Here is a 25137-nt window from a genome sequence, read left to right on the forward strand (position 1 = left end):
TTTTGGGATGGAGTGAGTGTACCGAAAATATATCCCTCTTCTCAAAATAAATTCATTTGGTTTTATTGAATTTATTTTTTACACAGGTGGGTGACCATGCTGGAGTCTGAGCAACTCCACTTGAGAATTTTAGTGTTGTATCATATATTAGCATCAGTGCAGAGAGGGAGTTTCTTTCCCCCTAAGTGGGAGCAAGGAACGTATGAAAGTTCATTTGAGGGTGGCGCCTGTGGCTCAGTGGGTAGGGAGCCGGCCCCATATACTGAGGGTCGCGGGTTCAAACCCAGCCCAGGCGAACTGCGACCAAAAAATGGACGGGCGTTGTGGCAGGCGCCTGTAGTCCCGGCTACTCAGGAGGCTGAGGCAAGAGAATCGCCTAAGCCCAGGAGTTGGAGGATGCTGTGAACTGTGACACCACAGCACTCTACTGAGGGCGATAAAGTGAGACTCTGTCTCTAAAAAAAAAATGAAAAAGAAAGTTCATTTGGATTTCTGACTTTCCATCCTTTAGAACTAGCAGGATCCTCCCTTAGTGAGAGATTGGTGGTCATAAACAAGGAGTTCAAGGTTGAAGGAGTGTCTGTCTGTGTGTGTGTGGAAATATCCACTCTTTACAATCTTAAAATACTTTGGTAACAATTTTTAATTACACAAGCGACAGATAAGGACGTTCTCCCTATAACGAAAAATGATGGGGTAACTCCCCTTATGGAGATGGGTGAGTCCCTTGTTTGATGAGTATCTTGTCCACTTTTAAAAATTTAACTGTAGGGCGGCGCCTGTGGCTCAGTGAGTAGGGCGCCGGTCCCATATGCCGGAGGTGATGGGTTCAAATCCAGCCCCAGCCAAAAACCACAAAAAAACAAACAAACAAAAAAAAATTTAACTGTAAACATGTTACGTATCAGATACTGTAGTGAATTCTTTTGGGTGGGGAAGAGTGTGTGTGGCGGGGATAGTGCCCAGGCTTACTTCCTCTAGCCAGGTTTATGCTGGAGAAGGTAGGCAAATTGTTCAGATGAGAGGATTTCCAAGCACATTTCACGTAGCCGGGTACGGGTTAGTAGTGGTGGGTACGTCCCTTCCTCCTACTGCGTAGATTTTTACAATGGGAAGAAACGGTCAAGGTGTCAGAACTCCACGGGCACAATTCCGGTGTGGGCTGGGAAGGTGCATACCTCTTTGCTTCGATCTTACTATATTCACTCTTTACCGTAGACGGTGGGAAGGTGGTTGCACGTGAGCGCCAAGGGCACGCCTGTGTGTGCACGCATTCTAGGATACCAGCCCCTTCTCACCCGGGTCCTTGATTGGACGCCCGTTTACACCTGACTGCCTGGCCCTCGGAAGTCAGGTGCCTTCCGGTGGGTGTTTGGAAGGGGTGTGTTGGGGGGCGGAGGTTGCGATTCCCTCTCCGAAGATTCCCGGAGGTGGTGCCCAGATCTAACGCAGTCTGCCGGCAGTGAAGGCGAGCCCCGGGGTCTCGAGAAGGCGGCCGGCTCGTGACCCCGCCCCACTAGGCCCCGCCTTTTGGAGCATGCCCCGCCCCTCTATCTAGGCCCCGCCCCTGTCCCCAGGCCTGGCGGGCGCCCGCACCTCCCCTCGCTCCCAGCATGCCGTGCGGCAGCGGCGGCGCGGCGGGCGGAGCCGGGAGGCGGGGAAGCTGTGGCCGTGTGAGCTTGAGGAGCCGCCGCCACCGCCTCCTCCTCGCGGTCCTAGTCCTCCTGGGCCCCGGCGTCGTGGGCCGCGCACGGCCTTGGAAGAGACGTCGCCTTCCCTTCCTCCGCCTTCCTCTAGCCACACCGCTCCCGCTTCCTCGTCCTGCTCTGCGGGCTCAGGCGGAACCCGGAACGGCCGTCCACCTCCCCCGCCCTCCGCCGCCTCCTCCTCCTTCTCCTCATCGGCTTCCTCTTCAGTCCCGGGCCGGAGCGGGGTGTCGGCGGCGGCCGGTTTGGGCGGCGACTCGCGCTTCTTCGGGCGGCGGCGCTTGGCCATGTCGTGTCGGGGAAGGTAATGAGCCGCAGAGCCCCGGGGTCTCGGCTGAGCAGCGGCGGCGGCAGCGGCACCAAGTACCCGCGGAGCTGGAATGACTGGCAACCCAGGTGGGTGACCGGCGCCGAGCCCGCTACCCCGACCTCACGGGCTCCGCCTTGGGCGAGCGGAGGCCTACGGCCTCCGGGCCAGGAGGTGCGGCCTAGGCCCTCCACCCCTCGGGAACCGGGCGCGGCTTCCTGGGTCTCCTCCCGCCCGCCCCGGCTAGGGGAAGAAGGCCGCTGGGAGGCGAGGCCTACGTGCCTCCCCCTCCCTGCATTTCATTCCCAGGGCTGGAGCGGAGACCAGGGGCGCCCGGCGGAGCTATTGGCCTAGGGCTTGGGTCAAGGAGGGTGAAGAAAGAAGCTGAGGTTGGGAGTGGGGGGCATTCCAGTTACCACCTGTCTCCAAGTTGAGATTTAAATTGGGGGATCCTGAGAGTCCAGGATCCTTTCTGATACCCATTCACTTCCTCTGTTCCTCACCCTTTCAGCCGCCACGTGAAAGACCTCCTTAACTGTGTTCCCTTCTCTGACCCCCACGTGTTAATGTTTAAAAAAAAAGAAAACCCTCAACTAAGGCTTATTCTGACTTTAAACAGGGCAGTAGTGGAAACTGAGATGAGATTGTGTGACTGTTAATGGGATCGACCCACTCTGATCTTGGGAAATTAAGTTTTCCCCAAGTGCGGGGGCAGTTAACTCTGGTGAACAGAAATTCATACCTGGGAACTTGGTGAGTGAAGTCCTTGGGCTTTCACTTAGAAGAGTAGAGAATGTTCTTTTGTATGGAGGATTTGATCTCTTGACAGCTTTGAGGTTTTGTTGGATTTGAATATATCGGCATTAGCTTTTAAAATAAATTCAGTTTTCATAGCTTTCTGATTAATTATGACAGTTGTTCCTAATTTAGGACTGATTTATTAGTCTCTTACTAAACTGCTTGTAGTATTCAGAGGCTATTTGAAATTGAACCCAGTGCCCAGAATAACGCCCTAAATGAATGTAAATATATTTTACTGTTGTTTGATTCATTGAGCTTTTGTACTTTAGAGCACAGTTGCATTATGAATGTCCAGAAATTGGCTAGATAAAATGCACATCATGTTGGGATGCCTTTTTGCTTTCTGACAGATACATGTAGTTTCTTCAGTGCTTGGAAATTAAGAATTTGGAGAGATGTTAGAGTGTAACATTTTATTTAGACTTGGTAGAAAAATCAATAAGTAATGATGGAACACCTCTTAGTTTAGTTAATATGCTTCTCTCAAATACTGTGTCTGTTGAGAACTGATGTATATAACCTGGTGACTTTAAAGATTAGTGCCCGAGTCTACACTAGAGATACTAAGTAGTAAAAAAAAGCTGTTTGGAAAACATAGCTTTGACTTTCTCTGTACCATTTACTGTTTGAGTTAAATAAAATAATTGACTACTTCGTGTATTTTTGTAATGACATGCTTAGTTGTTTTGCCCTTTTATTGAATGTATAAAATTAGATCTTATTTTTTGGCATCTAACAAATTATGTGGTGAATGAACTTGAATTTGACATTTTTGCAGGGGTCCTCAAACTTTTTAAACACGGAGCCAGTTCACTGTCCCTCATACTGTTGGAGGGCCGGATTATAGTTTTAAAAAAAAACTATAAACAAATTCCTATCGGCAACAAATACAATCTTGCCGCAGCATGTGGCTGTGGGCCGTAGTTTGAGGACCCCTGTTTAGAGCTTTTCTTTAAGGGGCGGATTTTCTGTGATTTTTCACTAGTGATATTGGTATGGGTATATATGAGAATCCAGTTACTTTTTAGAGGACAAAAGTGCCTTTCCTAAATAGTCCAGAACTTTTAGAAAATAATAAATTGTAGCTTGTAGTTCTAAATAAAGGGAGAAGTGTTGCAGCCAGTCCTGGGTGGTCACATGACTTCATTGCTGACAGGTATGAAGTCAAATGGCTTATGTAGTTATGGAATATGTACATGTGCTATTAATAAATATTATCCATCTTGTTTCTTTCAAGTGCTTTATTTCTTGGCAGGGGGAGGGATTGGGAGGAGGATGAAGAGAGGAGAATGTTAAGTTCTCAGGAGCTGTGCTCTGTAACAAAGTCTCAGAACTTAATTCTTAGATTATACTGTGAGGTGCATTTGGTTACATGGAGTAACAGGATGTTGGAAATATTTTTTTTTTCCTGATGTAGAGAGACAGAGACATATGGACATACTCTGTAGTGTAACTTGATTTCTTTGCAAGATTGCCATAGTTGATTTGTTAACAGCCAATAACAAAACCCTCAAGATGTTTGCCAAGTCATACATTTCATAAGTTGAATTTGAGGTTTTATTCTGTCCCTTCAGAAAGATGACAGACTCCGCACAACGAACAGAATGGAACTTAATCTTTTCTCTTACTTAAATGAAGGTTTAAACTTCAAAACATCTTCAAATGCAGGCAGATTCTATGGTTCTTCTTAATCATTTTGATTAAAAAAATAATTCTTTGCCTTTTATGTATCATTTCTCTCTCTCTCTCTTTTTTTTTTTTTTTTGAGACAGAGCCTCACTTTGTCACCCTTGGTAGAGTGCGGTGGCATCATAGCTCACAGTAACCTCAACCTTTTGGGCTCAAGTGATCTTCGTGCCTCAGCCTCCCCAGTAGCTGGGACTACAGGAGCCCACCACAACTCCCAATTGTTTTTTTAGAGAGGGGTCTCAAACTCCTGAGCTCAGGCAATCCACCTGACTCAACCTCCCAGAGTGCTAGGATTACAGGCGTGAGCCTGGCTACTTCCTTGATATTTTGGGGGGAAGGCGGGGGTGCTTTCTACTTTCCTTGATTTGGGTTTTTGAAAAAGTAGGATTTCAGAAAGCAAATTTTGTTGGTTTCTTCTAATATTAGTTTGCCAGTTAGTCTGGAAACTTAACTGTTGAGTCCATTGTGGCCACACAATTCACTTCACACATATTGACAGGAAGTGTTCAGTTGGCTGAGTAATAAGGCAGCAGAGCAAGCTCATCTTCACTAGAAGCATACCTTTAACAGTAAGCATTTATATAGCGTGGCTTGTATGGTTTTTTTCATGAACTATACTCTAAATTAACATTTAAGAATGATTAGGCAAATGGCTGGTGGGATTTTTTTTTTTTTTTTTTGAGACAGAGTCTCACTTTGTCACCCTTGGTAAAGCACAGTGGCATCATAGCTCACAGCAACCTCAAACTCCTGGGCTCAGGTGATTCTCTTGCCTCAGCCTCCTGAGTAGCTGCCACTACAGGCACCCCCCACAACTCACGGCTATTTTTAGAGATGGGGTCTTGCTCTGGCTCAGGCTTGTTTGAACCAGTGAGTTCAGGTAGTCCACCTGCCTTGGCCTTCCAGAGTGCTAGGATTACAGGCATGAGCCACCACGCCGGGCCTAAATGGATGGTTTTAGATCAGTTTTATTATTTGAAATCTGTGGATCCCTCCTAAGTGGAAGTTTTGGGAACCTTTGAATGTCCGCATTTTTTCATATGGAGAGATGAGAGTGGTTGGCTTGTTAGAACAAAATGGGATCAGAATGATGTGTTTTAAAATTAAATGTGCATTGGTAATGTACATTTTGATATTCCAAAATGATTAATTTGATGTTGGAGTCAATATAGGTTAAATTAATTCAACAAAGGAGAGAAACATTCAGGTCACCAGAAAACAAGTAGATTTTACTTCTACACTTGGAGTCATAGGATTTCACACTTGGAGTCATAGGATTTCATTCGTTAACACAGTGGTTCTCAATCTTCCTAATGCTGCGACCCTTTAATACAGTTGCTCATGTTGTGGTGACCCCCCAACCATAAAATTATTGTCGTTGCTACTTCATAACCAATTTTGCTACTGTTACGAATTGTAATGTAAGTATCTGATAGGCTGTTATGAATCGTAATGTAAATATCTGATAGGTGACCCCGTGAAAGGGTCATTCCACTCCCAAAGGGGTCACGACCCACAGGTTGAGAACTGCTGAACTTTAACAGATGTATATGGAGTGTCTTACTGTGCCTAAATTTAAGACCTTATAAGACGATGAAACTGTGTATTAAAAATACCTTCCATTTTCGATAGAAAGCAGACAGATTGAAATTCTTAAAGGTACAAATATCTTTATTCTCTTTTATGATGGAACAAAAGATGGAAAAGTTACGTGAAATTACCAAAGCCAGAAAATTAGTATGGATGTTGTGAGAAACTGAATTTTTGAAACTAGACTTATTTATTCAGCCTTTTATGAATGTATATGAAGTCTGATGTCCATAGGTACATAATAGTGAATATATAAAGGATAAAATTAAGTGGAGTTACATGTCTTACAGCTATAAATGGCATTTCAGTTAAATAGAATTTAATGATGACCAATTCTGTACCACAAATTTCCAAACAGATTTTTCAGCCAATTGTGTATGGGTGTTTAATTTTGGATTTTGGAAAGGAAAGTTTGTTTTTCTCATTATGAAATAAAATATTCCTTATGAAACATTTGTCAATTTTCTCTTAAAGGATTAATATGGAGATAAGAAAAGGGCTTTGTAAATGGTAAAGCACGTGGATTTTGTGATATAATTCTTGGTATACTTATTTTTACATTTGATTAATGGAGTTTAAAACCTAGAGAGTAGGCTCAGCGCCTGTGACTCAAGCGGCTAAGGAGCCAGCCACACACACCTGAGCTGATGGGTTTCAAATCCAGCCCAGGCCCACCAAACAACAATGACGGCTGCAACCGAAAAATAGCCTGGCATTGTGGCAGGTGTCCCAGCTACTTGAGAGGCGGAGGCAGGAGAATCACTTGAGCCCAGGAGTTTGAGGTTGCTGTGAGCTGTGATGTCATGGCACTCTACCCAGGGTGACAGCTTGAGGCTCTGTCTCAAAAAAAACAAAACCTAGAGAATAAGAGGAGGGAAAACCATACAGTTGAGTAAGGGGCATTCGGGTGCTTAAATTAGTCTGTACATTTATTTTTTTTAAATTAAGAAACAGTATCACTTAGGTTGCCCAGGCTAGAGTTGTAACAGTTTTGACAGTACGTTATAGGGGGTGGGATTGCTCAAAAAATCAAAAAAGGAAAGGATTTGGCAAAATGTATGTTGTCCTTAGTTAGAGGGATGGGTACTTGGAGAATTAATAAAATAGGAGGTGAAGTGGAAGAGCTGGACTGGGAACTGTATTGGGTCCTGAATCATACTTTAAGTGTATTTTGATTGACTTTAGGGAGCCATTGAAATTTTACCAGCAGGGAGATTAAATCTAGTTGCTTCTTAAAGGGTGTGTGTGTGTGTGTGTGTGTATAACCACAGTTGGAGGCAGATGAAATAGTCTGGAGAGGAGGCTTCCTAAAGACCTGAGTATTCTGTTGATAATTCATGATTTCAATTAAAACAAAAGGATTCAGCCCAGTCTCTGGGAATTCCCTTAAGCAAAAGCCTCTCATTTGTTTTCTGATGTTGATTGAAGATGGTGACTAAAATAATCCTTTTTGTTTGCTCACTCTTTAGGACACATATATGAAATGTCACACATATATAAATAAGATAGAGTGTGGTCCATGGTGTCCTTTGGGAATTTTGAATTCTCCCAATTCTTCGGGATTTCCTGCCTTCATTATTTGGCATATAGTGGGCACTTGCTTCCTTTTAGTTTTTTTCCTTTTTCTAATTATCTGAAATAAATCCCCTAGTCTTCTTTCAGTGCACTACCCTTTATGGATTCATGCAAGCTGTTTGGTGTCTGTTTATATTGTTATCATTTTGGTTACTTGTCTTTGGCTGTTATAAAAGTTTTTCAGAGCCCATTTTATTTTTGGTACTACAAATTAAAACATTCTTGTATAGAGGCATAATAGTGAAGAGTGTAGAAATTTTGAGGTTTACTTTCTTTTTTTTTTTTTTTTTTTTTTTTAATTTGGCCGGGGCTGGGTTTGAACCCGCCACCTCCGGCATATGGGACCGGCGCCCTACCCGCTGAGCCACAGGCACTGCCCGAGGTTTACTTTCTATATGAAATGGTCCAATTCATTACATTTTGGCTTGTTTTATTTTAAAGTGTAGAGAGTGCCAGTTGTGGTGGCACTCTCTATACTTTAAATACCTATATTCCTAGCACTCTGAGAGGCTCAGGCAGGAGGGTCACTTGAAGTCAGGAGTTCGAGAGTAGCCTGAGTAAGACGAAGATCTCATATCTACTAAATATAGAAAAATTAAGTGGGGCATGGTGGCATGTGCTTGTAGTCACAGTTACTTAAAAGACTGAGGCAGGAGGATGGCTTGAGCCCAGGAGTTTGAGGTTGCAGTGAGCTATGATAATGTCTTTGTACTCTAGCCAGGACAACAGAGCGAGACTCCTGTCTCCAAAAAGAAAAAAAAAAAAAATAGTCTGTAGCCCCATGCAGGATGTTTAGTTTGCTATTCTATTCCATCTTTTATTAATTTATTGAGTGTACTTTTTCTTTCTAAGTTGAATTTTTTTTTTTTTTTTTTTTTTGTAGGCAGAGTCTCAGCGTGTCACCCTTGGTAGAGTGCCATGGTGTCATAGCTCACAGCAATCTCAAAACTCTTGGGCCCATGTGATTCTTTTGCCTCAGCCTCCTGAGTAGCTGGGACTACAGGCACCTACCATAACGCCTGGCTAAATTTTCAGTTTTTAGGGGAGAAAAACTGAAAAATTATCCTGGCATTATGGTGGGTTTTGCTCTTTTATTCTGGCTCAGATTGGTCCTGAACTCCTGAGCTAAAGCATGTTTGTGTTGTTTTTCAGGGGCAGGAAGTATTGTAACGTATACAGTCTTTTCCAGGGAAATCTGATAGGATATAGAGAAAACCATGGCTCATTTGTATCTATTTCCCTACACTGAAAATGTATTATTTGAACAATTAAGACCTTAAAAGTAACTATGTTTTGAGATTAAAAAAGATTAGAAATAAACAATGTTTATTTTATTTTTTTTTGAGACAGTCTCAGTTTGTTGCCCTCGGTAGAGTGCTGTGGTGTCATAGCTCACAGCAACCTCAAACTCTTGGGCTCAAGTCATTCTCTTGCCTCAGCCTCTCAAGTAGCTAGGACTACGGGCACCTTTCACAACACCTAGGTATTTTTAGAGATGGGGTCTCCCTCTGGCTCAGGCTGGTCTTGAATCCGTGAGCTCAGGCAATCCACTGGCCTAGGCCTCCCAAGTACTAGGATTATAAGTGTGAGCAACTGTGCCCTGCTAGCAGTGATTTTTTGTTTTTATTTATTTATTTTTTTTTTTGAGATAAGAATCTTTCTTAGTTGCCCTTGTTAGAGCACCATGGTATCAAAACTCATAGCAACCTCAAACTCTTGGATTCTGCGACTATAGGCTCCTGCCACCAGGCCTGGCTATTTTTAGAGACAGGGTCTCCCAAAGCTCAGCAATCCACCTGCCTCCACTATGCCTGGCCCTGCAATGATTTTTTAGTTAGAGCATATCTGCCCCCTTTCTTCCTAATATTTAGTACTATCTGAAGTTTTCATGTGTCTTCTCCCGTAAAACGTAAGTGCATGGATGTTGTATAATTGCTTTCTTTTTGTTATCCCTTTCTTTCCTACTAATGCTTCAATAAATAGTATACTCTGTATTTGAGTTCTGTATTTGAGCGTCCTTCCTCAAATATGTGAAAATGGGACTCTGCAAGTTTGTTCTGATGTTTAGAGTTAACTCCAGAGTTTACAACACTGTTGTTGGAGAATGCATTTTGAGGGGAATTGTTCCTCTTATGGCAGCCCTGTTAGCACGGGGCAGTAATTTAAACAAGCTGATCCAGCAGGTTCAAAGGGACAGTGTTCTAATGGACTGCAGTGGTCAGATCTTTTCACAGAGGGAATATGATAAAGTAAGATTCATAGGTTTTATCCATCTTGAAAAATACCTTGTTCAGGTATACATTAGGTTCCTTTAAACTCGGACCTCTTATCCTATATCTATTTAAATTGCTAAAAAGTCAAGCACTAGGTTGAGCTTTCAGCATTCTAATTAATAGAATGTCTGGGGAAACAAACCTCTTGCCAGTTGTCTTTTTCTTCCCCACTCTCTTTACCCTTTGAGATAGGGACTTTCTCTGTTGCCTGAGCTAGAGTGAAATGGCATCTTCAAGAGTAGCATTAATTTAGCTGTAATCAGATAAGGCTACGTTCAAGAAGCTTCAATTAGATATACTTAAAAACAAACATTATTTTGTAAAAGTTTAATTGCTTATACTTAATAACTTAAAAAAATGGAAACTATTTGTTAATTGAAAGTTAACCTTTTGCTGGGTGTGGGGGCTCTTGCCTGTAATTCTAGCACTTTAGGAGGCAGAGGCAGGTGGATTGCTTGAGCTCGTGAGTTTAAGACCAGCCTCAGCAAGAACGAGACCCCGTCTTTACTAAAAATAGAAAATCTAGCCAAGTGTTGTGACGAGTGTGTGAAATCTCAGCTACTTGGGAGGTCGAGGCAAGAGGATCACTTGAGCTAGGAGAGTGTGAGGCTGTTGGAAGCTATGATGCCATGGCACTCTACCCAGAGTGACTTAGAGTTAGACTCTGTCTCCAAAAAAGAAAAGAAAGGAAAAGAAAAGAAGGTTAACCTTGTAATGACTTTGTCTTGCCTGCATTTTGTTGGAAGGCATTTGAAGATTCGGTTGCAGCGTGGATGAGTTTGTAGTTTCAGTTGATTCTCTAGATGGGTATCAGTCATTTGTGACCTTAGGGGTGTCTTGATTTGAGTAAGATTGGAGAATGTAGATTTGCAGCATTAAGTGGTTGAAAAGCAAGAATGCATTTTGGGCATGTTGCTGAAGGCATGTGTATTGTTGCATTTTCCATATTTCAGTTGAATATTTCTTGGTATCAAACAATGCCTTTAAAATGTCATTTACTGAAAGTTCAGTCAATTCCAACTGAAGTTCTTTAGGTGCCTTGGGGATAGCAACTAGGTGAGCTGAAATGGTAATTTGAGTGTGATGTTGTGATTCTCAAAGTTAGTGAACCTTTCGTTATATTCTCCAATTCATAGGTCTATATAACAGCTGCGTTTTCTTCAAATAATTCACATATATCATCCTGCTCATCAGTGACCTTTGCCAACTGGTTCATCTGAAATTTCCTTTTGAAGAAGTGTTTTGAAAAAAAGTAGCTTTTTTTTGAAATGCTTGGATTTTTTTTTGCCACATAGCATGATAGACTTAGTTTTGCCTTGCAAAGAAATAGACAAGTTGTTTTGATTTGACATGATATCACGCAGAGATTTGCTGCATTCCTATAGAAATCTTTTTTCAAAAATTCATATTGCTAATTTTTTTCTTCATAAAATTTAACTATTCTTGCATAGGTAAAATTTTGGCTAACACCTGTTCCTGTGATATAGAAAGTCCACACTGGATAGTCATCATTCAAGTTAGCATGTTATGAAACTGAAGATGCTGTTGTGTTCTCACCAGTACAGTTAGTGATACTAACACCTTGTTATAAAGTGTCATTTAAAATAGTAGCTTTAGCACAAAGATTTTGCTGATGTTAAGATTCAGTGAAAAGAAGTGTGAGCATTTGGAACTGTTGATACTTTTTAAATCTGTGCAATAAATCCTTCATGTTTTCCTATCACGGAAAGCACACTGTCTGTACATACACGCACCTAAATTTATTGAAGTCAGTCCAATTTCATGATATTTATCTTGAACGTTTTCCCCCATGTTCAGTTCGCAAGAGTGCTCAAAGTGAGTAACTCTTTGTAGAACAGAAAATCTGTTATCACCTGAATGAAATAGATAACTGTGCTGAGTCAGTAGTTTATTCATCCAAGAGTGATTGAATAATATATATTTTCATTTTAAAGTATTACATGAAGTTGTTCTGTTAAGTTGAAGGGTTATTCATGCTGCTGGTGGGTTATGATTCTCCTATGAAGATACAGTTGTTTGTACTTTGAAATATTACCGAAGTCTAAGTATCCTACAACTTTGATGATGCATTCTTTCATGGTTTCTTCATCATTGTATGACTTTCCTTTTCCACACGAGTGTATAAGCTACTTTATGAGTTGTTTCAGTGGCACTATTTCTAGGTCTTATTATTTGTTTGAAAGAATTCTTTGCTTTGCTTTTGATCTTTTAATTTCTGTAATATAGGCAACCCCCTGGTTACAAATGAGATAGATTTTGTAGGTTTGTTGGTAAGTTGAATTTGTATGTTAAGTTGCAACAGGTACATTTACTCATTGCCTATAATAGCCTTGCTTTGTAAGTGCGATTTGTATGTTAGTCAGATGTTCGTAACTCAGGAACTGCCTGTACAACCTTTTTGTTTTTGTTTTTATTTTTCTTTAATTTTTAATTTTTTATATTTTTTATTGTTTGGGGTTGATCGAGGGTTTAAAGAATTAGGGTATACTGATTGCATTTGTTAGATAAAGTCCCTCTTATAATTGTGTCCTGCCCCAAAAAGGTGTGCCCATACACTGTGACTCCCCATCTACCTCCCTCCTCCCCTCTCTCCGCTCCCTCATTTCCCTACCCCACCCCTTGTATTAGCTGATCTACTGTCCTCTTATTAGAATTGAGTACACTGGATTCTTGCTTCTACATTCTTGTAATGCTTTACTGAGAATAATGTGCTCCACCTCCATCCAGGTTAATACAAAAGATGTAAAGTCTCCAGCTTTTTTTAGTGGCTGCATAGTATTCCATGGTATACATATACCACAGCTTGTTAATCCATTCCTGGCTTGGTGGGCATTTAGGTTGTTTCTCCGTTTTGACAATTGTAAATTGAGCTGCAATAAAGTGTGTTTTTTTTTTTTTTTTTTTGAGACAGAGTCTCACTTTGTCGAGTGCTGTGCCATCATAGTTCACAGCAACCTCAAAATCTTGGGCTCAAGTGATCCTCTTGCCTCAGAGTAGCTGGGACTGTAGGCACCTGCCACAGTGCCTGGCTATTTTTAGAGACAGGTCTCGTTCATGTTTAGGCTGGTCTCAAACTTCTGAGCTCAAGCAATCCACTGGCCTCTGCCTTCCAGAGTGCTAGGATTACAGGCATATGCCACTGTACCAGCCTGATCCATACAACCTTTTGTGCCTCTCCCTCTAACTTAAAATATTTGTTGTCCTTATGAGTGTTAGAATGCTGATGAGCATTGGATTTCTTTAATGTTGATAATATAATATCACATAGCAAGTAAATCATCTTATCGTTAGCTGAAATGAGATAATATTGCAATTCCCAGTTGTTAAAAAATTTGTTTTCTTTAGTGTTCTCTTGGTCTTCTTTGACAGGATGGGTTGTTAAGCAGACAGAATTTAAAAAATACTGTTCAGGGCCACTCCTGTAATCCTAGCACTCTGGGAGGACAAGGCTGGTGGATTGCTTGAGGTCAGGAGTTTGAGACCAGTCTGAGCAAGTGCAAGACCCTGCTTGGGGAGCTGAGGCAAGAGGATCACTTGAGCCCAAGAATTTGAGGTTGCTCTGAACTATGACAGCACTGCACTCAACTGAGGGCAACAAAGTAGACTATCTCAAAAAAAAAAAAAAAAAAAAGTGTTGAGCTGTGCAACTATTCACAGATTTCACTTCAAACAGAAACACAGTGTGCTATTGTCACATGCTGATAATGGACTGGTGTACTTGGTCCATATACACTCTTGCCAACCAACCTTGTGCGGTAGACGTGCCTGGTGGTGTAGTTTAAATCATGAGCATAGCAGCCATCAATTTTGCCCTTGTGCGTTACTTAATGTTCTAATTGTGCCTGTCAATCTGGGAGGATTATTTCACTGAAACTTATTTCATTCTTTGGTATTTTAAATGTTCATTTCCACAATAAAAATTTTAAAGACAAACAAAAATGAATTATTAAAAGGATTTGTTTTATAAGATTTGGATTCAGTCAAAAGGCCGCAGTTGATGAGGTAGCTCATGCCTATAATCCTAGGACTCTGGGAGGCCCAAGTGGGAGAATCTCTTGAGCTAGGAGTTCAGGACAACCCTGAGGAAGAGTGAGACCCTGTCTGTAATAAAAATAAGAAAAAATTTGTTGGGCATTGTGGTAGTTTCTACTAAAAATGGAGTAATTAGCTAGGTATTGTGGTGAGTATTATAGTCCTTGTGGTGAGGTATTATAGTCCTTGCTATTTGGGAGGCTGAAGCAGGAGGATTGCTTAAACTCAGGAGTTTGAGGTTGCTGTGAGCTAGGCTAATGCCAGAGCATGGTAGCCTGAGACAATAGGGTGAGACTCAGATTTTAAAAAGAAAAAAGTGTTTTGTAGAGACGAGGTATATCTAGGTTACTTAGGTTGGGAGTATCAATCGATTTCTAAACATAGCGAATTACTTTTTTTTTTTTTTTTTTTCAGTTTTTGGCCAGTGCCCTACCCCTTTGAGCCACAGTGCTGCCCGAGAATTACTTTCATACTAATCTCCATACCCTTTCAAAAAGAAAATTGGATTCCTGTTAGAAATTATTCCTTTGGAGGGTAATGTTGCTATTCATATTATTCATAATATATCTAGAACTGTCTAGAACTTCATTTAAAAACCTTTTATAGACTTTTTGTGTTTATTAAAAAACATTTTTTAGAGGAGTTTTGGATTTAAGAATTTTATTTATTTATTTTTTTTTTTGTGTGTGGTTTTTGGCTGGGGCTGGGTTTGAACCCGCCACCTCCGGCATATGGGACCGGCGCCCTACTCACTGAGCCACAGGCGCCGCCCCTTAAGAATTTTATTTTTTGTTATGGTGTGTTCTAAGTTATGCTCTTTCTTTGTTTATAAAGGGAGACACTACTTTTTTTCCTTTACCTTTTTTATCACCATAAAGAACCCCAGTAGTGCTCTTTTAGATCCATTAGAAAATTATTAGTGGCTCTCCAGTGGCCACTGGGGGTTATTAAATATCTTTGGTAGTCTATGGATTTTTAAAAAGTTGTTAAACTTAGAATTTTACACCATCTTTATTTTTGAGTGGCATCCAATATTGTAAAACCCTATGGAAAGAGCTCCACCAGTGATTGTATCTTGGATTATATGGTGACATGTTAGTTTTTTCTTAGTGTTTGATACCATTGGTAATTTTTTTTATATTTTAGTGCAGCTCTTTGAATTTAAAGTTTTTCCTCTTATTTGTTAATAGAACATTTATCTTGATTTTGTGCCCTTTTAACGTTTTAATTTTTTTAATTAGGTAGTGCTTTTGCATTAAATCTTCTGATTTAAAAAAATGTGTGTTTGAAAATTTAACTTTCTTATTTTTTTGAGGCAGAGTTTTCTTCTGTCCCTCTGTCTAGAGTGCAGTGCCATCATCATAACTCACTGCAACCTTAAACTCCTGGGCTCAAGTCATCCTCCTGCCTCAGCCTCTGCAGTAGCTGGGACTACAAATGTGTACCACCATGCCCAGCTAATTTTTTCTATTTTTAGTAGAGATGGAGGCTCAGGCTGGTCTTCAATTCCTGAGCTCTAGCCTCAGTCCTCCCAGAGTGCTACGTTTACAGGTGTGAGGCACTGCTCCCAGCCTGAAAATTTAACTTTCATATTGGAGTATTTAATTCTTTGACGCAAGCTGGGGTTCTTACTTGAGATCTCCCTTGTTTATATTCCTGACAATATGACCCTTGTAATTTCCTGTCTAAAATGTAGCACTCTATTTGCAGACCCTGATTTGATTTTTTTTTTTTTTTTGTAGAGACAGTCTTACTTTATTGCCCTTGGTAGAGTGCTGTGGCATTACAGCTCACAGCAACCTCCAACTCCTGAGCCTAAGCTATTCTCTTGCCTCAGCCTCCCAAGTAGCTGGGACTACAGGCGCCCGCCACAACGCCCGGCTGTTTTCTGGTTGCAGTTCGGCTGGGGCCAGGCTTGAACCTGCCACCCTTGGTGTATGAGCCACGGGTGATGCCCGACCCTGATTTGATTCTAACATGGGAAATTCAGATTCATTGCCCTAATGACTGATTCTATGTTGACTTCTTGAGATTTGCTGGATCTAGGTAGGAAAACCTACCAGTGCTGGGAAAACATTAAACTTTTTGTCCTCTTTGTAGAATGGAACTTGTTCTGATTAGTTCAATAATAATATGCAAAGGTGATCGCCATATCACACAGAATTAATACATGTAATCGAAAAGGAAACACATCCTGAAATTTCCTTCCTACAAAGATTGATAAGTTTGGTCTCATTTCTTGCCTGTCCTTATGATTTTTATATAAATGTGAAGGAAAATAAAAGTGTAGTAGGTTACATAGCAGGACTATAAAACCTGAGATTTAGTGTTTATTCATTAGATTTAAAGGAATTTACCATAAGGCATAGTTTGTATTGTTTTTCGAAGGATTCTGGTTTTTAAAAATTACTAATTCTAAAAAAAAAAATTACTAATTCTATCATTATTTGAAACATTGGTAGCATTTTAATGTGGCATCTTGTTCCTTTTTTTTTTTTTTTTTTTGAGACAGAGTCTTACTATGCCATCCTTGGTACAGTGCCATGGTGTCACAGCCCTCCTTGGGCTTTAGTGATTCTCTTGCCTCAGCCTCCTCCCAAGTAGCTGGGAGTACAGGCTCCTGCCACAATGCCCAGCTATTTTTTTTTTTTCTTTTTTTTTTCCCAGTTTTTGGTTGAGGCTGGGTTTGAACCCGCCACTTCCAGTATATGGGGCCGGCGCCCTACTCCTTGAGCCACAGGTGCCACCCCCGGCTATATTTTTGTTGCAGTTGTCGTTGTTTAGCAGGCCTGGGCTGGGTTTGAACCCGCCAGCCTCTGTGTATGTGGCTGGCGCCCTAACCACCAAGCTGCAGTGCTGAGTCTTGTTCCTTTTCTGAAAATACTAAAATTATAAATGAACTTATGCTTAAGAGTAAAGGTTATATGTATGTTTTAATCAATTTGCTGACTATAAATATTTTGTAAAAGAAGCCTTTTATTTCAAGGACTATCTTGACTGGGTGTAGTGGTTCACACCTGTAATGCTAGCACTCTGGGAGGGTCAAGTGGGAGGATTGCTTGAGCTCAGGAATTGGAGACCAGCCTGAGCAAGAGCAAGAGATCAAGTCTCTACTAAAAACAGAGATATTAACTGGGTGTAGTGGCCAGTACCTGTAGTCCAGCTACTCAGAGGGTGAAGCGGGAGGATTGTTTGAATCCAGGAGTTTGAGGTTGCTGTGAGTTAGGTTGATGCCATGCTACTGTAGTCTGAGCAACAGAGACTCTGTTTCAATCAAAGAAAAAAAAGACTTATCTTGTATAATTACTATCATGCTAATATTACTCATATTTTTATTGTAATGTTATTGGGAATATAAAGATTACATTTTTATTACTTCTGTTTCTCTTTTTTTTTTTTTTTCAAGACAGAAAAGCCTGAAAAGAGCCTGTTATCCAGGCTCGAGTGCCATGGCATCAGCCTAAGCTCACAGCAACCTCAAACTTCTGAATTTTTGTTATGTTTAGTAGAGATGGGGTCTTACTCTTGCTCAGGCTGGTCTCCAATTCCTGAGCTCAAGCAATCCTCCTGGCTCAGACTCCCAGAGTGCTATGTTTACAGGTGTGAGCCACCTCACCTGGCATATATATGTGTATATATATATTTTTGTTATTATTGTTGTTTTGTTTTTTAGAGATAGGGTCTCAGTCTGTTATCTAGGTTGGAGTACAGTGTTGTGATCAGAGCTCACTACACTCTAAAACTTCTGGGCTCTTGTGATTCTCCTGAGTAGCTAGGGCTATAGGTATGTGCCACTATGCCTGGCTAATTTATTAATATTATTTTTAATTGACAAATCATAATTGTACACATTTGTAGGGTACAATGTGGTGTTTCCATACATGTATGCAATGTGACCTTTTTTTTTTTTTTGATTCAGAGTCTTATTATGTCGCCCTTGGTAGAGTGCTCTGGCGTCACAGCTCACAGCAACCTCCAACTCTTGGGCTTAAGCGATTCTCTTGCCTCAGCCTCCCCCAAGTAGCAGGGACTACAGGCACCCGCCACAATGCCCAGGTATTTTTTTTTGTTGCAGTTGTCATTGTTGTTTAGCAGGCCCAGCCCAGGCTTGAACCTGCCAGCCCCAGTGTATGTGGCTGGCGCCCTACTCACTGAGCTACAGGCTCTGAGCCTGCAATGTGAAATTATTAACTCAAGCTAATTCACATATTAATCACTTATCATAATTTTTTGTAGTCAGACATTTGAAATTTACTCTAATTTTGAAATATTATTACTGACTATAGTCACCCTGCCATGGAATACAGTTCAAAACTTATTTCTCCTTTCTGAAGCTTTGTACCCTTGGACCAACAACTCCCTGTTCCTTTCTACTTTTTTAGTCCATTTAAAAATATACTTGCTGGCTTGGTGCCTCTAGCTCAGCCGCTAGGGCGCCAGCCACATACACCTGGGCTGGTTCCAATCCAGCCTGGCCTGCCAAACAACAACAACTGCAACCAAAAAATAGCTGGGCGTTGTGGTGGGTGCCTATAGCCCTAACTACTTGTGAGGCTGAGGCAAGAGAATCACTTAAGCCCAAGAATTGGAGATTGCTGTGAGCTGTGATGCCACGGCACTCTACCCAGGGCGACAGCTTGAGACCGTCTCAAAACAAAACAAAACAAAACAAAAGTGTGTGTATGTATGTGTATATATATACATACATACACTTGCTGTCTTAGCATTGGTGAAGTTAGAAGTAGATCCAAGGCGTTTTAGATTGCTCTCTCAGGTGTATTTATTTTTAAGAATGTGTGCTTTGGGTGGCACCTGTGGCTCAGTGAGCAGGGCGCTGGCCCCATATACCGAGGGTGGCGGGTTCAAACCCAGCCCCGGCCAAACTGCAACAAAGAAATAGCCGAGTGTTGTGGCAGGCGCCTATAGTCGCAGCTGCTCAGGAGGCTGAGGCAAGATAATCGCCTGGGCCCAGGAGTTGGAGGTTGCTGTGAGTTGTGTGTCGCCACGACATTCTACCAAGGGTGATAAAGTGAGACTCTGTCTCTACAAAATAAAAAAAGAAAAGAACGTGTGCTTTTTTTTGTGTATATTTTTTCTTCATAAATATATTTATCTTAGAGGTTGGTGTGATGAAAATAGCAATGAACTAAGAATGGAAAGACAAAAGTCTTTCATACTGGTGCTACCAGCTGTCCCTCTGAGGAGGTAATTCTTGCTTTCTAAAGATGTAAGGCTATGAGGGTTAAAGATAAAGTTTGAGAAATTACTTTCAAAAGTGTTAAAAAGTGCTACACAAATGCAATTTGTGTTGCTATGTCTGAATCAAATTTGAAATTTTAAATAACCTTTTACCTTTTCTTAAAATTTTAGAAATTACTATACACATATCACATACATGTACTATAGTTCAGATTTCATTTTTCTATCAGTATACAAGTGTATGGGTATGGTAACTTACAAAAGTTCCATAAAGTTTGTGTGAAATCTTTTAGAGAGTATATGGAATAGAAGCTGGTAGAATTACTGAATTTCTATTAAGCACAGCATATGATGTTCATGATTGTTTTATGCACACTATAAAAATATTGGTGGCAATAGAACTAATTGCTTTCCAACATAATGGTTCTTTTTCTACATTTTCTAGTGTGCTTCTGTTAGGCTATAAGTCTATTTCAAGTCTGCAAATAAGGAATTTCAGCATAGATCTGCATTATTCTATATCTTTTTCTGCTATATCTTATTTACTTTTAAGTACTACTACCATGAGGCTGGGCACGGTGGCTCATATCTGTAATCCCAGCACTCTGGCAGACCGAGGGTAGAGTGAGACCTCGGCTATAAAAAATAGCCAGGCATTGTGGTGGGCACCTGTAATCCTGGGAGGCCAAAGCAGGTGGATTGCCTGAGGTCATAGGTTTGAGACTAGTGTGAGCAAGAACAAGACTCTGTCTCTAAAAATATCTGGACGTTGTGGTGGGCACCTGTAGTGCTACTCTGGAGGCTGAGGCAAGAGAATTGCTTGAGCCCAAAAGTTTGAGGTTGCTATGAGCTTTGACACGATGGCACTCTACCTGGGGCAAGCTACTCTGGAGGCTGAGGCAAGAGAATTGCTTGAGCCCAAAAGTTTGAGGTTGCTATGAGCTTTGACACGATGGCACTCTACCTGGGGCAAGAAAGTGAGACTCGGTCTCAAAAAAAAGAAAAAGAAAAAAGAAAAAAAGAACTGCTACCAATCGAAAGTATATGCTAGCAAAAATATTCTAATCTTTGTGACTTGCATATATTGGAGGACAGCGATAATATAAATGGAATTTATTTAGAGAAAGGATAAGTTAAAAGGTAGCTTGTACCTTGCTTAACTTTTATCATACTGTTGGAATTTAAGAACTAATTCTTATAAGAATACCAGTTGAATGCTGAATTGTTTATCCCTCTATTGTATAAAAAAAGTATATACATTTTTATTTTAATTTTTTTATGGGATTAAGGCAAATGCCAGAATCATGGAAAGGGTGTACTGTGCCATTGTAATGGTTTTAAGTAATGGCTAATAAAACAACACACATGCATCTTCTAAACAAAGATAGAAATCAATAAAATTTCATTGAATTAAGAATGTATATATAGTATTAAGCAATTATAAGATTTATTTTTTTGAGATAGAGTCTTACTCTTGTCACCCTTGGTAGAGTGTCGTGGTGTCATAGCTCACGGCAACCTCAAACTCCTGGGATTGAGTGATCCTCTAGCCTCAGTCTCCAGAGTAGCTGGGAATACAGGTGCTGGCTAATTTATTTTTGTTAGTAGAGATGGGCCTTACTCTTGTTCAGGCTGGTCTCCTGAGCTCAGGCTATCCACCCACCTCAGCTTTCCAGAGGGCTAAAATTACATCCATGAGCCACCATGCCTGGCCAGTAAGTGTCTTTTTATGTTTGCCCCTATATTAAAATATGTTTCATGTTGAGGAATGAAAGAGTAGTTACTTGGTAGATATTGCTCTTTTGGTGACAAAAACCATATCTAAGCCCAACATTTGTAGGGTATACCATTCCATATTGTGGCAGTAATGTATAAATTGATAAGTTTTCTTGGTTTTTGAGATAGAGTCTCACTCTGTCACCCCAGGTTGGAGTGCCTAGGGATCAGCCTAGCTCACAGCAACCTTAAACTCCTGGATTTAAGTGATCCTTGTGCTTCACTCAAACCTCCCAAGTAGCTGAGACTACAGGTGCCACCACAACTCCTAGTTAATTTTTTATCTTTTTAGTAGAGATAGGGTCTCATTCTCAGGTTGATCTCAAACTCCTGAGCTCATGCAGTCCTCCTGTGTCAGCCTCTCAGAGTGCTAGCATTACAGGTGTGAGTCACAGGAATTAAGTATTCAATTATTAGAAAACTTATAAAACATGTCAGTTCCTTGGGCATGTGCTTGAGGTCCTAGAGGAACTTTATTTGAACAACTCTGCAATTCTTTTTCAATTTTTAGGATTTTGATGGTTGTACAAGTGATAAAACCTCGCACTGCCTTTTCCTTGGTTACAGAGTTCCAGTCTGCTTTTGAGACTCTTAAAATTCCTGCAGGGTGTAACCCATAATGATTCTTAATCTTCTGTGTCCTAATGGCTTGTGTTTGGCATTTAAGGGAGGGGAAAGAAGAGTGCATTCCTTTGTAAACTTTGAGTCTTTTTTTGTTCTCTTGCTTAAGAGGTCAAGGAGTAAGGTATTTTCTTTCAATCTTGGCAATTTCCCAGGCTGAATGGCATGTTTCTAGAGTACTTCCAAGACTTGCTGACAAAAGGGGATGATAAGCAATGCAAATGGGAGTGAAAGACGGTCTCTAATGCTGTGAGCTAGCTCCAGTTATCAATAAAGGCAAGGAGCCAGGAACTGTGGCTTGTGCCTGTAGTCACTGGGGATGCTGAGGTGGAAGAATCCCTTTAGCCTAAGAGTTGGAGACTGCAGTGAGCTTTAATTACATCAGTGCAAACAAGGCTAGGCAATGGCCAGGTGCAGTATTTACACCTGTAACCTTAGCATTTTGGGAGACAGAGCCTCAAGGTATCTCCCTCTGTAGAGTTCTGTAGTGTCACAGCTCACAGCAACCTCCAACTCCTGGGCTTAAGTGATTCTCTTGCCTCAGCCTCCTGAGTAGCTGGGACTACAGGCACCCACCACAACTCCTGGCTATTTTTTGGTTGTGGTTCTCACTCTTTGGCAGGCCTGGGCTGGATTTGAACCCACCAGCTCTATTGTATGTGGCTGGTGCCTTAGTCACTTGAGCTACAGGCCCCGAGTCAGGGTACTGTAATGAATTAAAAAAATTAACCGGGTCTGGTGGCTTGCACCAGCTGCTTGTGAGTCTGAGGCAGGAGGATTGTTTGAACCCAGGAGTTGGAGGTTGCCAGGGAGCTTTAAGTGTGCCATAGCACTCTAGCCTGGGTACAGAGCAAGACCCTGTCTCTAAAAAATAAAGAAATTAAAATAAATAGACATAAAGGCAAGGAGAAAGTCAAACTAATGTGCCCTTAGGTGAAGAATTAGTTGGCATAAAAAATTATTTTTGTTTAATGGAACACTTGAATTCACATTTATGGTAGAGATTAAAATCGTACTAGATTTTCTTTTCTTTTTCTTTTTTTTGAGACAGAGTTTCACTATGTTGCCCAGTAGAGTGCTGTGGCATCACAGCTCACAGCAACTGCCAACTCTTGTCTCAGCCTCCCAAGAAGCTGGGACTACAGGTACCTGCTACAACGCCTGGCTATTTTTTGGTTGCAGTTGTCGTGGTTTGGCAAGCCTGGGCTGGGTTTGAACCTGCCAGCTCTGGTGTACATGGCTGACGCCTTAGCCACTGAGCTATATGTGCTGAGCCTCATACTCTAAGTATCAATATTCACCATACCTAGTACGAATTTATGCAGTTGAGGTATGGAATCTCATACTTAAATTTTCAGCAGATTTCATGTGTCTGTTTCAGCCAGTGCTCTTTTCATTTTACCAGTCTAGTACTTTGGCTCTGTTTACATTTCTTTGTGTTTTTTTTTTCTAGTGGTAGATTAATGAGAATTTAGCCAGAAATTTGGAAGCCATCAAAATAGATAGGCAATAAAATATTAAGAATTTCTAGTGTATTTCTTTTTTAAAAAATAAAGTGCTATGTGGACTAGTGTAGGCATTTCTTGGGCATTGATCAAAAAGTAAAATTGTGCTAGAAATTTAGAACCTTTTTACTATTAGTATAGTTGACAATTGTCTTTTATTGGTTGATATAAGTTTCTTGCTGTACCTTGGTCAGCCTTTTCAAGGGTTTAAGTTCCAGCTCTTCTGACACCTGATTGATTTAGACACCAATGGTCTTTGGTTTCATTGGAAAAACACAGTGACTTCAAGGCAGTGCTACATTTTTGCTTTTTCATTTAGAATGGCTAAATATGATAGGTAGTATAAGACATGAAGTACTGAGTTTTTAAAAATAAATGAACAGTTTTATACTTTCTTCCTTTCTTATAAAGAAATGGATTGCCTTCAGACTCAGGCTTGTTAAGGTATAATTTACGTGATATGTAGTTCTTTTAGTTTTTACAAATGCATATTGGTAGTGTAACTGATACACTACCAGTTACAGAATCATCCCTCCCAGTTTCCTTTTGCCCTTTTATAGTCAGTTACTCCCCCTTGACCTTGGCAACAACTGCTTTTTTTCCTTCTATGCTTTTGTCTTTTCAAAAATGACATGGATGTTGTTTTATAACAACATGTGGCATTTTGTGTTTAGCTTATTTCACTTAGTATAGTGTTTTCCAGGTTCATTTGTGCTGTAGCATGTATTAGCATTTCATTCTTTCTTTGAGACAAAGTTTTACTCTTACACCCTGATTAGAGTGTAGTGGCATCATTTTAGCTCGTTGCAACCTTAAACTTGTGGGGGCTCAAGAGATTGTCTCACCTCAGCCTTCCAAGTACTTGGGACTACAGACCTACGAACTGCTCCTGGATCATTGCTTTTTATGGCTAAATAATACTCCACTGTATGGATATAACATTTTTCAAAATCCATTCATCCTTTGGTAGATGTTTGGATTTCTACCTCTTGGCTAATGGAAATAGGTAGTGTGATGATTATTTGTGTACAAGTTTTTGTTTCAATACCTGTTTTCAATTCTGAACATATACCTAAGAATGAGTTTGTTGGGTTATAGGATAATTCTATGTTTATCTCTTAGAGGGACTGCCAAACTGATTTCTGAAGTGGCTGTTCCATTTTACATTCCCACCAGCAATGCTTGAGGGCTCTAATTTCTCCATATCCTCACAATACTTTTTTTTCTTTTTAAATCATAACTATCTTAGTGAAGATGAAGTAGGTTTCTCATTGTGGTTTTGATTTGCATTTCTCTAATCACTAATGATGTTGAGCATTTTTCATGTGCTTATTGACCATTTGTACATCTTTGGAGGAACATTGATTAAAATCTTTTTCCCATTTTAAAATTTGGTTGTCTTTTTGCTGAGCTGTAAGAGTTCTTCATATGTTTTGGATGGTAGATTCTTAGGGGATACTTAATTTGCAGATATAGTCTCTGATTTTGTGAGTTGTCTTTCACCCTCCTGATAGTGTCCTTTAACAGAACTAAATAAGATTTTAGGCTCTCTGCCTGTGGCTCAAGCGGCTAAGGTGCCAGCCACATACACCTGAGCTGGCAGGTTTGAATCCAGCCCAGGCCCACCAAACAACAATGACGGCTGCAACCAAAAAATAGCCGGGCATTGTGGTGGGTGCTTGTAGTTCAGCTACTTGGGAGGCGGAGGCAAGAGAATTGCTTCAGCACAGGAGTTGGAGGTTGCTGTAAGCTATGATGCTACGGCACTCTACCCGGGTGACAGCTGGAGGCTGTGTCTCAAAAAAAAAAACAACAACTAAATAAATAAGATTTTTAAAAATGAGCCCAGTAGTTTGAGGCTGCTATAAGCTAGGATGTCATGGCACAGAGTGAAACTGTCTCAAAAAATCAATCAGTAAATAAGCATATTAAATAGATAAAATTCAAAATGCATTGAAATATATTGATGAGCTTGGCTCTTTCTACTTCAGCCTCCTTTTGGGTTTAGAAAAGTAATGTTTGTTGGCGGGAGGTTGTTTACA

At 40.7% G+C, this 25137-nt stretch overlaps 1 protein-coding gene across 2 annotated transcripts in view; it reads left to right on the plus strand.

Annotated features, from left to right (window-relative positions):
* Positions 1 to 1610: 1610 nt before the first annotated feature.
* Positions 1611 to 25137, plus strand: part of SMG1 (SMG1 nonsense mediated mRNA decay associated PI3K related kinase) — a 115857-nt gene continuing 92330 nt past the window's right edge. Inside the window, exon 1 of one of the 2 annotated variants that reach the window (XM_053555882.1) lies at positions 1611 to 2102. In XM_053555882.1, coding sequence (XP_053411857.1) covers positions 2014 to 2102 — 89 coding nt within the window. In that variant the 5' untranslated portion in view covers positions 1611 to 2013. The remainder of the gene's footprint in view (positions 2103 to 25137) is intronic. The other variant, XM_053555883.1, reaches the window with a different exon arrangement.

The sequence above is a fragment of the Nycticebus coucang genome, chromosome 12 (genome assembly GCF_027406575.1).
Source record: "Nycticebus coucang isolate mNycCou1 chromosome 12, mNycCou1.pri, whole genome shotgun sequence".
NCBI lineage: Eukaryota > Metazoa > Chordata > Mammalia > Primates > Lorisidae > Nycticebus > Nycticebus coucang.